Consider the following 15,941-nt stretch of genomic DNA (forward strand, 5'->3'; position numbering starts at 1 on the left):
ACTACTGCAGAACAACTCCAGGACCTGAGTTCTTAAACACATCATGAGGGAGTCTTTCTCTTCTATAGATGAGGCTGAGGTTCAGGGAGGTTACACAAGTTGAAAAAGTAGCAAAGCCTAGAGATCATCCAGGAACCCTGAACCTGTGTCCTTTCTCTAGGAGATAGGACTCTGTGGCTTGGTTGTTCATTTTCTCCTTGCTCCCCACCAAGGAATTGGGAGCCACTCCTCCCATCCCCCAATACCATCTCCCATCTTTGCAGAATACCCAGAGTAATCCCAGCGACTGTAAGGATCCTGATTTCTCATTGCAACATCACACACAAGTTGGGGGAGTCACCATGAGCTCACCCACATATAATCCCCTCTGGTGGGTCCAAATAGCATCCCATACTCTATCTAGTCCAGCAACACAGGATACTACACATCCAGGAGACACAATCTAAAAAACAAAGTACAAACTTTATTTTTTCTTTATAAAGGCATGGTGGCCTCTTGGTTCCCCCCACACACACTTTCTTAACAAAATATAATAGCTCTCCTTGAACACAAAGACCTCAAAATTGTTATAAAAAAAAAAACAAAACAAAAAATAAAGAAAAACAAAAAACAAACAAAGGGGGAAAAAAGAAAAACCCAACAAACAAAACAGAGAGACAAAGACATTTCTGGGGGTCGAAGATGGGAAACCTGGAGGGAGAGGTGGAGGCCAGCTGGTGGTGGAGAGTGGCAAATCCTAGTGCTGAGGTGGGGCAGGGAAGGAAGGGCAGGGCAAAAGGGCAGCAGCAAACCCCAACGGAGAAGCAACTTCTACCCCGGACCCCCAGAGAGTCCTGACCCAGCCAGACCCCCAACCCATTAAGTGCTTAGAGAAAGAAGAAAACCAAAAAGAGGAGGGAAGGGGGAGTTAAAAACTAATGGTCATAGAGCTGGCTCTGGGGAGGGCAGAAATACGTTGGGGTTTTGATTTTCCCTGTTCTTAAAAACATGTTTAAATGAAAAAAAAAAAATGCTTTTTGGCAGAGAGAGGCCAGGCACCTCAAGTGTCAGCTTCCCCAGCCCCCCCGGGTGAGGCCCAGCCCCAGGTGTCCCGGTGCTCCCACACACCCACCACCCCAGCCCCCAGTACCTCAGGTTGGGTGGCCTTCACTCAAAGGTTGATTTACAGTATTGAAAAAGAGGTCATAAAAGAGACCCAAATGACATTGTAATTTTGTAAAAATTCCTCACTCGCTGGCCCGCATGTATTCCTGTTGCTGCCCCGGCCCCCTCTAACCCCAAGAAGGGAGAGGAGGGCTGGGGGGGTGGTCAGGGAAGCCCCCCAGTCCCAGCCGGCTCCTCCCGGCTCTGGTCCATGGTGTCGCTGTCCGAGGCCTCCGAATCGGAGGCGGTGTCAGAAGCCTGGGCCTCCGGGCAGCTCCGGACTGGCTTCACAATTACAGCTCGCCGCTGCTCCTCCTCCTGCTCCTGCCTTTCCTGGGTGCCCTCGATGTGCTGGATCGCCTGGGGGGACAGGCTGTGGTGAGGATGGCTGGAGGAACACACACAGCCACCATCTCCCCTCACACACACACACATACACACACACACCAGAAAGGTCCGGAAATAAGGCTGGTGGAGCAGCAGGCGGCCTGCCAGAGTCAGGGTTAGTAAACCCCTTTGCTGAGCTGAAAAACCCCTTGGAGACGACAGTGCAGGTCTGCTTGGAGGTCACCAGCACCTTTCACTTATTTCTATATTTCAAAGTTGGCCTGTTCACTGATAGAAGGTCCTTGTTATTAATTTTACTATTCAATTTGCTGGAATTATGTGCAGCAGGGGTTGACAGACTATTTTTGGTTTAGTTGTTCATTTCTTTTACTAGAGGCCCGGTGCACGGATTCATGCCCCGGTGGGGTCCCTTGGCCTGGCCTGCACCTTCTCACAATCCAGGACCCCTTGGGGAATGTCAGACTGCTGGTTTTGGCCCGATCCCCGCAGGCCAGGCCAAGGGACGCCACCAGTGTATGAATCCGTGCACCGGGCCTCTAGCTATATATATAAAAGCCTAATATGCAAAGTGTCCCCTTCGGAGTTTGACCGACCAGGAGTTCCATCGCTCACTATGCTATGCGCTGACCACCAGGGGGCGGTGCAGAACAAAGGAAGACCCTAGGCAGAAGCCGGGGAAGGGAGGCCCTGGCCAGCAGCCGGCAGCTACTAGGGACCCTACCTGTGCATGAATTTCTTGCACTGTGCCTCTAGTATGCATATAAGATCTTTGGTTAATCTCTTCCCACCCTCCCCACTGTCCCCTTCCCTCTGAGATTCATTCATCAGTCTGTTCCATGTTTCCATGCCTGTGCATTGAGAGTCTGCCCCTTGGTGGTCAGTGCGCATCATAGCTACCAGTCCAATGGTCAAACAGTCGAACAGTCGCTTAGGCTTTTATATAGATAGATGATGCCACTGGGAAGCCCCAGGGGTCTCTGCCCCAGGCTGTGTACAGCAGTGACTTTGGGCCTGACGCACAGAGCTGTCATCTCGTTTCTTCCTCCTCTGTAGGAGGCTTAACTGTCACCCTCCCAGCCGCTGCCACCTCCATTCCCATCTCAGGTCCTAGGAGATGGAGGTGAGAGGAAGTTCTGGACCAAAAGCTGGATGTAGGAATTCTGGAAGCCGAGAGCTCCAGTAGCAAAAGACCCTCTCAACAAACCCCACGTGGAGGGAAGAAACAAGGTTTTCTGGGGCATCCCGTCCCCCATCTCTACCCCTCACCTTCACAGAGCTCCCCCTCCAATCCCTGCAAACAGAGAGGGAGACGCGGGGATGGAGACAGACACATACACCCAGTTTCCCAACCTTTCCCCACACAAGCCCTGTCTCATTCCCCTTCAGTTCCTGGTTTCTAATGTCTCCCAAAGTGCCTGTTCCCAGAGGACAACCCTGACATGCTGCCTCCTTCCCGAGACCAGGTACCTGCACGATGGTGTCCAGATTTTGCCGGGACGTGGAAACAGAGTTGATGACCGAGGAGGGGCCCATGGTGACGACGTTGATGTGGTGGGAGGGAGGGGGTGGCGGTGCCGGCACGATCACCGTGGGGTGGTGGGTGGGGGCCGGAGGGGGCAGGAGCTGTGAGACAGAGGCTCTCAGTCTTTCTCCAAAGGTTCAGGGAGCTTCCCCTTCCCCTAGGGAGGTCGCAGAGGGTGTAGGATGCCCTCCAAACCATCTCCCTCTGCCCACTCCTTCGAGACAGCCTCCGCCAACCACTCACAGGAGGCCAGCCAGTTTGGCCTCCCCTATTTTAAGCAGCAAAGAAAAGGCAGCCTAAAGAGGGGCTCCCAGACATCCAAGAACTTGTGGCCCCTTCCCTGTCTGGCACCAAGCAGCACTCCAACATCTAATGCAGTGGTGGTCAGGAATACAGAGTTTGGATTTAGACAGCCAGGGTTCAAGTTATTTAGCCTTTCTGTGCCTCACTTTCCTGATCAGTAGAACAGCCTCAAAGGGCTTCTACAAGGATTCATGTAATAATGTCTATAAGATACCTGGGAACCAAGAATGTCTGCATTATTACGATGTAGGCCCTGCCCTGCCATAGCCCACAGCCCCTCCCGAGGCCACCTGCCCACCTGGGTCCGCAGGTGCTGCTCCCGCTCCAGCTTCTCCTGGTGCAGCAGTCGCACCTGCTCTTGCTGTTGCTGCAGCTGCACCTGTTGTGCAATCACCTTGAGCTTTTCAGGGTACATGTGGGCCTCCAACGATCGAACCTAGGGGGAGAGCAGGCTCAGGGGCAGGGCCCGGACCACACCCTTGCACCACCTCCAGTGCGAGGCCCTCAGGGTTGCTGAGGCCAGCCTCCCCATGCTCTACCCTTGTCAAACAGGCCATTCACTCCTGCTACAAACCCTAGCTGGAGCCTGTCATCCTGGGGAAGAGACCAAAGTCCTACCATAGCCCACCAGGCCCTCTCTGACTCATCTCCTCTCCTGCCATGACCTCCCTCATGCCACCTCCCTCACTCCTTCACTCCCTCCCTCCAGCCTCAGGGCTTTTGCTCATGCTCTTCCTTCTGCCTGGAGTACCCTTCTCCCCTCTCTGCCTTGTTAATTGTGAGACTGGACCCACCCCTGGCCAACCTCCCATCCTCGGCTCAAGTCACTTTGACAGAGAAGCTGTGGGGCAGAACCAGTCCAAATCCCCCTCCCAATGCCCATGCTTCCTGCAGGACCTTTTTCACAGCTACATTTTTACAGTGTCAGGTCTTTTGACTAATCCTCCTACCCAACACAGATGGTGACTCCCTAGGGCAGGAACCTACCTGGTTCAATCCCCACGGGACCCCCACCCCCATTCCTAAACCTGGCACAAAGCAGGCGCTCAAGGGAAGCAGGGACAGGAGGAAAGGGAGAGAGGGACTGGAACCCCCCACCCCACCCAACTGCCTGCCTTACCTGCTCCTCCAGCATCATGCGCACCGAGCGCTCCTTGTCCAGCTGCTGCCGCAGCTCAATCATCTCCCGCCGTAGATCTTCCGCCTTTTCATCCTCCCAGATGTCCGGTGAGCCGATGCCCTCGTCCTTGTCCTCTGCCCGCCGCCGCTTGGGGGACGAGCCGCTCAGCTCCTGGGGACCCCAAGGAGTTGGTGAGTGTGCCTTGACACCCTTGTATCACCACCATCAATGGGGAAGTTGGAGGGCTCCATCATAGACCCCCAAAGCTGTCAACCCAGGTGCTCTGGCACTGGGAGCCCCACTCTGCAAATCCAACAATGGCCACAGGCTAGAAACTGAGGCAGAATGGACCTGCTTGCCAAGTCACCCAGTTCCTCTCGGAGCCACTCAACTGCACTTCATGGATGGGTAAACTGAAGCCCAGGCAGGAAGGCAAGTACCTGAAGTAGGCGTGTCAGTGGGGAAGGTGGGACCTGTGGCCTCAGAGTCCCGGGCCAGTGGTGAGCCCAGTCATGCCCATGCCAGGGAGAGGGAGCCGGGAGGAGGACAGGTGTTGAGGTGACGGGAGGCCTCTGCAGGTGCTACCTGGATGAAGCGCTTGAGCTGCGTGTTCTGCTGCAGAAGCCTGGTCTTCTCCTGCTCCAAGGAGAAGATGTACTCCGCCGTCTGCTGGAGAATGGCTGCCTAAGGGTGGGAGGGACAAGTCAGGGGCCCCAGCTGGCTGCGTCTACTGAAGCTCACTTCCTTCTCCCTCCACCTCCTCCAGGAAGCCCTCCCAGCCCTTGCCCACCTTGCTGAGCTTCTCTCCATCTGTGTGGGGGATGAGGGTCTTGAGGGACTGGAAGCCTGCATTGATACTCTGCATGCGCCTCCGCTCGTTGCTGTTGGCAATCTCCCTCCGAATCCGCCGCTCCTGGTCCCGCTGAGTCTCGGGGGTCAGTGGAATGTTGGCAAGACTGCCAGGGAAGGAAGGGACATGCTCAGGCTAGGTGTCCTCCATGCCCTGTCCCCAAAGGACCCCTGTCTTCAACAGTTCATCTCCAGAGGACCCTGGGTGTAACTTGCATTTCTATTTCTCCCCTTGCAAAGGATGCCAGACCTGATACACCCTAGCAGATCAGGAGGGTGATGGAATAGCGTGTTCTGTGATACCTGGGTATCAAAGTCACGGCGCATTCCCCAGTTCCCAGCCCCAGTGCCTGGCCAACAGGTCTGAGGGGGGCGCCAAAACCTACAGGGCTAGCTAGAATCCCTGTGATTCTGATGCAGGTGGACCCAGGTGACAATTGGAGACACCTGCTCCTGGGACTCCTCTGAGCCTCTTGCTATGCACCTGGACCACCTCCTTCAGAGTCACAGGCTTGAGGCTGAAGAAGACATCATTACTCCCTTTGAATTCCCACAGCCACATCTTCAGCCACAAGCTCCTGTGCAAGCCCCCAACTACGCTGCACTAAGACTTCAAAGACAACACAGGCAGCACTCACTCCAGGGAAGGGATGCCAAGCCAACCACCCCTAGGGACAGTTCTCCATGCACACCTACTCCAAGAGGCAGACCACCCTGGGCCAGAGAAACAAGGCTCCCAGCATGCAATGAGCAATGTGATTGCCTATTATGTATTGCATTTTGTAGGAGTAGCAGCCTGTGGGTTGAGAGAGAAGGCAGCCAGTGGAAGGGAGTGAGGCTGTGGGCTGAGAGGCGATGGTAGGCAGAGATGACAACAGGGACTGTGGGCCCAAAGCCACTGCTCCCAAGGGGTGGGCCTATGTGTGGCCTCCCCCTTCCCGGCCCTCTGCTGCAACACCCCCTACCTCCCCACCCCGCCCCTGGCTTGATGGCTTCCAGATGCTAGGCTCCCAGAAGAGGCCACTGACCCCACCCAAAGCCACAGCCCTGGCTTCTTCCTGATGCGCCCCCTCTCCCCCCGAGGTGACTGGTCCAGGCCTGGGCTCACACCCTTGGGTCTGAGGTAATGGGGAAAGGACTCTGGGCAGCCCGTTTCCATAGATGGGAGAGCCTGGGCTCACAGAGGTGCCTGGTTCAGCTCCCCTACTATGCCAGGCCCCCATGCCCAGCCCCAGGCAGAAAGGAATCTACATGAAAACCAAGAGGGAAACACATCTTCAATGGCTGGAGACAGCTGAGGCCCTTCCTGGCCCCACAGCCCACCCCATTTGTCCCACCTCAGCTCCCTGCAGGACCCTGGATTTGTCCCTGCCCCTTCCTGTGCCTCAGCCTTTCCCGACAGAGGGTAGTCAGCTGGGGATGAGCCAGGAGCGGGCTCTACATCAGCTGCTGCTCAGGGTCGAGACAAGACCTCTCCTCCACCAGTTCCCCCAGGGCCTCCCTGGGCCCCCTCCCAAGAGTGCAAGGCCTCAAAATGTCAGTGCTATAAAGGGGGGTCCATCACCCCCACTTTATAGATAAGGCTTAGGGCTCATAGAGGGGAGGAACACAGTTTTAACCCTTTGCACTCACTTGCTTTTTTCTCGATTCCTGCTACCGATGCTAACCGTGTCGAGTCACACTCGACATCCGAGTGCAAAAGGTTAAAGTCAGACAGCCAGGTATCTGACTTCTCCCAGTGTCCCTGCCCTGCAGTGGAGGTGACTCATGTGGCCAGAGTAGATGCAGGTCAGAGACCTGATATGCAGAGGTCTGCCTAACCTTTAGGGGAAGGTGGATTAGAACAGAGTCCAGGCTCCTGGGCCCAGCAGTGCCTTCCAGAAGCTCTATGATGGGTGGATTAAAGTCGGGAATCTTTGGGGCAAGAAAAGATGGAAACATCCATAGGAAGCCAAACCACCAGGTGACTCGGTCTGGCAACATCATCCTCCCCCTCAGGAGTGATAGAAGGAGAGAACCCCCTCACCCAGTCCCTGGGTCCCCCCTGGTGATGCCCAAAGGCTAGAACAGATCAAAGTAATAAGGAGTCAAAAAGGAGCCCCACGTCCACCCCTGAGCCACCTTAAGTGCTAGGCCTTACAAAAGGCTTACCTGGAGGGCCTAGCAACAGAGTAATGAGGTGTGGGTGTTTTTTGAAGTCTTTTTAAAGTTTTTACTATATTGTGCTAAGGACTCATTTTGCTGGGATTTTCTCATTGCATTGTCATAATCTTCCTCTGAGTTACGTGGCCCAAAATTCCTGTGGGGGATGATGACACAAAGGATTGGAAAAGATCTAGCTCAGCAAGGGTTGGGGCTGGGACTTGAACCTGGACCCCAGGACCCTATTAGCCCTGAGAGGTCTCGCCACAGAGTAGGCTGGGCTCTGCACTGCCCCAGAGCGGCACATCCCAACGACAGGTGACAGTTACCCTGCGGAAAGGACCAAGCACAGGTATGTCCTGCCATCATGTTCACTCCAATTAGCATGCACAGAACTTCTTTACATATTTCCCTCTGACTCTCACAGAAACCCAGCGAGGTGGCTGCCTCATCCTATCGCAATGAGGAGTCCAGGGTCCTGTGAGGGGAAGGACATGCCCAAGGTCAGGCAGCCAGACCAGGGAGCAGCAGGCTCCTGCAGGAGCCAAGCTCACACTCTTTCCCCACCAGCTGATGGCACCCTCTACTGATGGCTCACACAGAGCCCACTGTTTATCAGAGCCCTGCGTATGGCAGCAAGAGGCAGCACCCCAAAAACCTGACTCCTGCCCCCCACGCCAGCTCATCTGCCCATGAAATCTCAGCGCTGGGGAGCCAACCCTCTGCCTCTCCCATCTCCTCAGGATGTCCACAAACTGAGGAGACCAAAGAAGACTGCAGAAACCACCCCGTGGTTTGGCTTCCCAGGGATGTTTCTCAAATGGAAGTTCCCAGAGGGCAGGGGGCGGGGCCTATGTTGTCTCCTGCTCATTGAAAGCCACCAGCCTGCCTCTTCCAGATGTTCCAGCCTGTCCTCTTCAACACCAAATCCATCAGCCCAGACTCCTGGCTCAGGAACCAGCTGCTGGTTAACCTAGTGCAGACTTAAGTCCCAGAAAAGACTTCTCCCCAAAGCTACAGTGCCTGGGGGGGACCTGGGCTGCCACCAAGACTTTCCCATTCTCACTCACCTAAATCGTCCTGGAAGTACCAGCTGACCGTTTGGTTTTCTTTTCTTTTTTAAAATATATTTTTATTGATTTCTGAGAAGGGAGAGCGAGATAGAAACATCCATGATGAGAATCATCAATCCTCTGCCTCCTGCATGCTCCACACGAGATGGAGCCCATAACCCAGGAATGTGCCCTGACCAGGAATCGAACTGTTACCTCCTGGTTTACAGGTTGATGCTCAACCACTGAGCCAAGCTGTCAAGCTCCTTTTTTTTTTTTTAATGTATTTATTGCTTTTTTTTAATATGTATTTTTATTGATTTCAGAGAGGAAGGGAGAGGGAGAGAGAGATAGAAACATCAATGATGAGAGAGAATCATTGATCGGCTGCCTCCTGCTTGCCCCCCACTGGAGATCGAGCCCACAACCCCGGGCATGTGCCCTTTATCGGAATCGAACCTGAGACCCTTCAGTACGCAGGCTGACGCTCTATCCACTGAGCCAAACCAGCTAGGGCTGTTTTTAAAGGGAGGGAAGGAGGGAGGGAGGGAGGGAAGGGACATCTATTGGCTGCCTCCTGCACGCCCTCTGCTAGAGATCAAGCCCACAAACCAGGTATGTGCCCAGACTGGGAATCAATCAGCCACCTCTCAGTGCACAGGTCCAGGCTCAACCAACTCAGCCACACAGGCCAGAGCCAGCTGACAGTTTCTTTAATAGATGCAACTAACCAGGGATGCCGCCCAACCAGGAGTTCTGATTGGTGGAATGCTGCCTAACCAGGGATTCTGATTGATGGAGTGCTGGCCAACCAGGGGTTCCCATAAAGGATGACTAATTGGAATTACCAGCTAATACTACAAATGCATTAAAGCATATTTGCATTTCTTTCAGAGTTTTGTAGAAGTAAACATGACTTACAGTAACTGTAAAAGTCCTACACACCTCCCCATCAACTTCAGAGCCCCCAAGTGAGCAACAAAGATGGCCTGCGTCCACTAACACCAAATAGCTCTTGCTTCTCTCCCTCCCCAAATGCCCTCCAACAGTCTCCTGGGGCTGGCCAGGGACTGCCTTGCCTCAGGAATAAGGGAGGGCACCTACCAAGAAACAGTCTGGGTACCAGCCTCAGATGCCAAGACCAGAGCGGCCCACCCACTACCAGAGTACCTTCAGAAAGCCCCCTGGGAACACCACCAGCATCCCAACCAGAGGCTCGGGGCAGGGAGCACACTCTTCAAGTCTAGATCTTGACCTGTACCTGTCCCTCTCTCTCAGTCCAAGGGCAGTACCCCCATCCTCCTTAGACATCCCTGTCAGGCTCCAGCCTCAAATTAGACACTGACAACTCTCATTTCACACTGTCCCGAAGTCACTCACAGACCTGCCACTCAACGACTACACAATCAGAGGTGAGAGAGCCACACAGGATTTCTCCCATAATCCAAAGGGCAGGAGGGAGGAAGACAACCCTCACCAAGGATGCCCAAGGTACTCATCCTTCTCTCTGCAGCAGGTACTGAAGCAGCCCGGGGCCCTCACCCATCCCAGCTGTTTCTATCCATAGACACACACACACACACACACACACACACACACACACACACACACACACACCCCGCTCCAATCAGCCTGCACTCCTGCCCTCAGACCCAGAACACACCACATCCAGGCCGTTCCCATCAGAAACACCTCCTCCTCACAGCTTCTCCGGCCCCTCAGAGGAAGCCCTGCACTCAGGGGGTTCAAATGCAAATTTACTCACTGTAGGACCCCAAGCTTAGCCACTTCATCTATCAAAGCCCCAGGGTCCCCATCTGTAATATGGGGAAATACTGCCTCACTTCACATGTGAAGTTTAAAAGAGGAGAAAAGAGAGAGATTGAGGATAACAGGATGCCTTATTTTTCCAGGTTCGTACCCAGGACTCCAGGAGACGCCATAGACAACTCTAAGAGACTGCAAACTCAGGGCAGAGGCCAGTTCTGGTTCTTTGTGATATCCTCGACCCTGGCACAAAGTAGATGCCTTGTAAATACTAGATCAGGAATCCAACACACATTCAAAAGCCCCTAATTGATTTCTAACTTCTTCTAATTGCAATTTGTCTCTTTCCCCACTGAGGCAGTCCCTAAACTCCTGCTTCTCAGAGTTTGAGAGCTTTTTTGTTGTTGTTAATCCTCACCCAAGGATATTCCCCCCTTGATTTTTAGAGAGTGGAATGGCAGGAGGAATGGGGAGAAACATCGATGTGAGACAGACACATCAATGGATTGCCTCCCACATGCGCCCCAACTTGGGCCGGGGATCGAACCTGCAACCCAAGTACGTGCCCTTGACTGGGAATCAAACCCAAGACCCTTCAGTGCACAAGCCAACGCTCTAACCACTTAGAAACACTGACCAGGGCTCTTTTTTTTTTTTTTTTTTTTTTGAGAGAAACATCAATTTGTTTTCCCACTTATGCATTCATTGGTTGATTCTTGTATGTGCACTGACTGGGAATCAAACCCAAAACCTTGGCATATCAGGGTGATGCTCTAACCAGCTGAGCTACCGGGCCAGGGCTGAGAGCCATTTTAACAACTACCAGGCACTTTCCTTCTGCGAAGCCACACTTTCAAGGTGCTCCATTGTACAGAGGCTAAGAGCGGTTAAGTGAGAGGTCCAAAACTACAAGCTTGTGAGGTGGATGGGGAGCGGGAGCGGGGGGGGGGGGGGGGGGGGGGGGGGGGGGGGGGGAAGGGCGGTGCAGGGACTGGAGAGAGGGTCCCTCTGAAGAGGCAGGGAGCCCTCCTAGTCCAAAGAATGGAACGAAGTCTACCAGTCTGAAAAGTGAGTCCATCTGGCCAGAAGTGAGTCCATCCTGTCCGACCCACAACCTCGATCTTCTACAGGTCTCCGACCTCACCCCACAGTCCCTTGTAAAAATGAACAAACCGCCTAGCCAGTTTGGATCAGTGGATAGAGCGTTGGCCTACAGACTGAAGGGTCCCAGGTTCAATTCCAGTCAAGGGCATGTACTTCAGTTGCACGTTTCTCCACGGCCCGGGCCCTGGTCGAGTCTCGTGCAGGAGGCAACCAATCGATGTGTTTCTCTCACATCAATATTTTTCCCTGAATTTCCCTCTCTCTTGCACTGTCTCTAAAAATCAATGGAAAAATATCCTTGGGTGAGGATTAAAAATATATAAATAAAATAAAGTGCTAAATTGGTAAAAATAAACAAATAACTAATTAATAAATAAGTAAAAATGAACAAACCTAGAGGCCCCAACTCCATACCCAGTGCACAGGCTGACAAGTGTCTCCCAGTAAGGCAGGCTGAGGATGCCCCCAAGCCCAGCCCTGTAGGGGAGTCCTGCCACCTTAAGCACTTGGCCCCTGGGGGACAAATGGATTCCTCTAAAGGGGGGCTAGGGACAGTGTGAAGCAGGATCCCCTGCACCAAGCCTGCCCAGGGTCAGGACTGGCAATGTCCTCTCTAGCATCTGGAGCAGCTCAACCCTTCCCCCCACTGCCCAGCCCTCCTCTCAGCAACTCGAAGCGTTTTTCCAGGAGGGGCTAAGAACAGAGACTAAGAGCAGGGCCCTGGGATCAGGGTTCAAGTCCCAACCCCACCACTTGCTGTAACTGTTCCCTTTCCAAGCCTGTGTCCTCATCCCACACAGGAATCATAAGGCTACTTAACTCGGGAGACTTGACAACTCAATTAAGAAAATCTAGCTAAACAAGTCCCTAGAATATATTAAGAGCTCCAGATATTTTTTTTTTTTTAATGTTTTACAGCTAGGACCCCCAGGTGGCCCTTCAAAAGGGCCAACACTCAGGGGCCCCTGCTAGCTGTAACCCACCAACTGGCCCAGCCCGCCTGTGTTGGAGAGTAGTTGAGGTGAGAGTGAAGTTGAGAGGTGTGGGGGTGGTAGTACATGTGCAGCAACCTTCCCCCCAACCTGCAGCGCCAGGTATTCACCAGCCTGGGCCACACCATCTGGGGCTCCACCTCCCGCAATATCCACGCCTAGCCTTCCCTGGCGGCAGAGCACGTGGCCTCAACCCTAGGGAGCCATTTCCCTCCTAGAGCAGTGCCTCAGGAAAGAGACTGCAAGTCCCGAACGGGCACGCGGGAGAACCCCCCACGAAGCTCTGCCGTCCCCCGGGGGGTGTTCAGTATACAGATGGCCAGGCCCTCCCTTCTAGCTATCGGAGTTGCGGACATCGGCATTTTAACAAGTGTCCAGGGTGATTCTGGTGGGAGTGGTGCGTGAAGTCACCGCCCTTTGTAAGAGGTGGATCTGGAGCAACCGGGTCAAACTAGTAAAGTGGCTTCTGTAACAACCCGGGTCAAATTTGTAAAGTAGCGGAGCGCTGCGGACCTCGGACCACCCACCCACTCGCCCCGCTGGGAGACCTGCCGCTTTCGGTTTATGGCTGGGGGGAGAACGTGGGGTGGGAAAGTTTGCGGTAGAGACCTACGTGCAGGGTCTGGTGAGACTCGGCGCGGCTTCTGGTACCCACTCTCCCAAAAGCTCCCCCACCTGGCCTGCCTCGCCTATCCCGCCAGCAGAGGCTGAGCTTTGTGCGGGGAAAGCGTGGCCCCGGCGCGCCTACAACTCCCACAATGCCGCACCGGAGGGTCGCGGAGAACTACAGCTCCCGCGAGGCGGCGCGCCGAGGTCCGCCTACTCCAAGAGGGCTGCAGAGTCACGTCCAGGCCTCGCTAGTAAACAGCGCCCGGGCGGCAAGCGAGCAAGCAGCGGCCGCAACGTGCCCGGGTCCGCGGCGCTCCCGGCTCGCCGCGCGAGTCCCTAGGGTCCCACCCACCCCTCTACCCCTACGCGAGCACACCCCCGCCGCAGTACTCCGTCCTGCAAACAGGCACACCACCCGGCTCCCCGCCCCCCCCCCACGCCCCGAGCCGCGGCGTGGCTGCATTGTAGCTGCCCGCCCGCGGCCCCCCACGCGCCTCGGGGCCCCCAGACCCCCTTGGAGGGGGTGCCCAGAGACAGCGAGGAAGGAGGGAAAGGAAGGAAGCCAATGCGGGAGGGGGGAGGAGGACGCGCGGGGTGGGGAGGGAAGCCACCAGCACCAAGCATGGCCGGGATTGCTGCAGAACCACGTGGGTCTGTTTGCAATTACAAACGTCGCGACTCGCCCGCCTGCAGCGGACAAAAGTGACCGGGACCGCTCAGGGCCCCCACGTTCCGAGGGAGGAGGGTTCCCGGACGGCGCGAGATCGGCGTACGGGGCTGCAACCGCCCGGGCGGCTAAGAAAAGCGAGCGGGGTTGGCGGCGCGGGCCATGCGTGCGCACACACGCGCCCACTCGGGCTGGCTCGCCCGGGGCTGCAATTGTAGGAAGGGGATAGGGGGTAGGGGGAGGAGTACACACCTACAGAGCCCTCCTATCACTTCTTTCTCTGTTTTCCTGAAATGTTGCAAAGAGGGCACCTTCTGAGTGGGCACCATGAAATACTCCATAGCGATCGGCCCCCCTCCTCTGCACGAGCCGGGTCCCGTGGTCCGCCGGAGAATGCAAGATGGAAATCCGAATCAAAGGGCAGCGCCGGACGGTGGTGCAGAATCGGCCGGTCCCAGATGCTGGCGGCGGCGGCGGCAAGGGGAGGGAGGCGGGCGGGAGGGGCGAGAGGGAGGTCTCTCCGGCCTGCCTCCCCGGGCGCGTGTATGTGTGTGTGTGTTTGCAGCTGATCAGATGTCTGTTTCAAGGCGGGAAACAGCTGGTGAAAACTCAGCACTCCCCCGGCCTCCTTCCGCGGAGTAAGGAATTGCATGTAAACAAAGGACTATTTGCAGCGCCCCCCGGGCGGCGCAAAGCCGTGATGAGAAGGGCTCGGGCCCCCGTGGGCAAGGGGCCGCCGGGATCTGTGGGCCTCCCCCCGGCGCGAGAAGCGGGGGGCTGCGGGTTGACTGGGAAGGCACGGCGTGAATGGAGCTAGTTGCGGCTGAGCTACATGCGCCACTATGGGTGATGAGGTCCATCAGCTGACAGGTTGGCAAGCGTTGGGAAGAAAAAAAAAAAAAAAGCCAGCCACCGCGGGGGAGCCCAGCCAGTGCGGCCGGGGTCCGGCGGGGACTGCCCAGTGCAGGGTCTTGGCGCTCTGCGGCCCTCGAGGGCGGGGGACGCGCAGCTGGGCGCGGGGAAGGCGGCCTGGGGTGCTGCTCGGGGCTTTTCGCGTTTTACGATTGTAACTGCACAGAGTGGAGCCGCTCTGGCGCGCTCCCTCCGAGCTCAGGGCCCCCTGGAAACTTGCGTCACAGCCACCGCTTCCCACATGCAACTTGGGGCCGACTTCGGAGGCCGGCCAGCCTGCTGCCTCCCACCCTCCCTCCCTGCCCAGCTGCCCGGCACTGGCCGCCTAGCCCAGCTCCAAAGCCTGGGAATCCCAGAGCTGGAGAGAGGAATGCAAAGGGGGCGCGCCGGGCGCCTCGGATCCTGGGGCTGCCCTAGGAAGCGGGGGCCCCGGCAGGGAGGGAAACGTGGAGGGAGGCCAAGACGGCAGCGGCCTGGGGGCAGGCTGCCAGCGCGGCTGGGAGGTCTGGTGGCTGCTGCCGGGTCCCGTCCTAACCTTCGACATACACACTTTCTCCCTCTGCGGGGAGGCAGGACGGCGGGAATCTTGGCCTGGGCGGAGGGAAAGCTGCAGCTTTTCATTCACGAAACCAATGCGAGGCTTGCTCCTCCACCAGGGTGCGCTTTCTACCAGGGCTGATGGCCTGGGGCGGAGAAGGGAGGGACACTAGCTAATGAACTTCTGTCCTGGCCACCACCCTCACCAGGTCCCCATCTTCCTTCCCCAGGCCCTCCCCTGGCTCCTGGAGGGTGGGCCCCAGGCTCCAGAAGACCACGCCTGCCTTGGAATGTCCTGCCTCCTGCCCACCACCTTTCTCAATCCCATTCACCTTCAAGGTTCCACCCACATTGCACCTCCTAATTGAAATACTCCTACTAATAACAAGGATTACTGTTATTATCCTATCCTATGTAATCCTATATAATAAAAGGCTAATATGCAAATTGACCAAGCAGCAGAACGACAGGTCTATGACACACACTGACCACCAGGGGGCAGACGCTCAACGTAGGAGCTGCCCCCTGGTGGTCAGTGCGCTCCCACCACAGGGGGAACACCGCTGAGCCAGAAGCCCTATGGATGTCCAACTGCCAGCTTAGGCCTGCTCCCCAGGCCTAAGCTGTCAGAAATCCCGGAGGGCTCCTGGACTGCGCGAGGGCAGGCTGGGTTGAGGGACCTCACCCCTCCAGCACTGCTGAGCCAGAAGCCCGGCTCCACAGCAGCCCTACGGATGTCCAACTGACAGCTTAGGCTGGCTCCCCAGACCTAAGCTGTCAGACATCCCCTGAGGGCTCCCGGACTGCGAGAGAGCGGGCACAGGCCGGGCTGAGGGGACCTCCCCCACCTGCACGAATTTCGTGCACCGGGCCT

At 56.0% G+C, this 15,941-nt stretch overlaps 1 protein-coding gene across 3 annotated transcripts in view; it reads right to left on the reverse strand.

Annotated features, from left to right (window-relative positions):
• Positions 1-486: 486 nt before the first annotated feature.
• The window catches only part of TFAP4 (transcription factor AP-4), a 38,080-nt gene continuing 22,625 nt past the window's right edge, over positions 487-15,941 (reverse strand). For 2 of the 3 annotated variants that reach the window (XM_079785129.1, XM_079785128.1), the window contains exons 4-9: positions 5,227-5,392; positions 5,022-5,120; positions 4,437-4,607; positions 3,615-3,752; positions 2,959-3,114; positions 487-1,503 (exon numbers count right to left, since the gene is read on the reverse strand). In XM_079785129.1, the coding sequence (XP_079641255.1) occupies positions 1,309-1,503; positions 2,959-3,114; positions 3,615-3,752; positions 4,437-4,607; positions 5,022-5,120; positions 5,227-5,301 (834 nt within the window). In that variant the 5' untranslated portion in view covers positions 5,302-5,392 and the 3' untranslated portion in view covers positions 487-1,308. Of the gene's footprint in view, positions 1,504-2,958; positions 3,115-3,614; positions 3,753-4,436; positions 4,608-5,021; positions 5,121-5,226; positions 5,393-13,870; positions 14,762-15,941 lie in introns of those variants that run through there. The other variant, XM_079785127.1, reaches the window with a different exon arrangement.

The sequence above is a fragment of the Cnephaeus nilssonii genome, assembly GCF_951640355.1.
Source record: "Cnephaeus nilssonii genome assembly, chromosome: 2".
Classification (NCBI taxonomy): Eukaryota; Metazoa; Chordata; class Mammalia; order Chiroptera; family Vespertilionidae; genus Cnephaeus; species Cnephaeus nilssonii.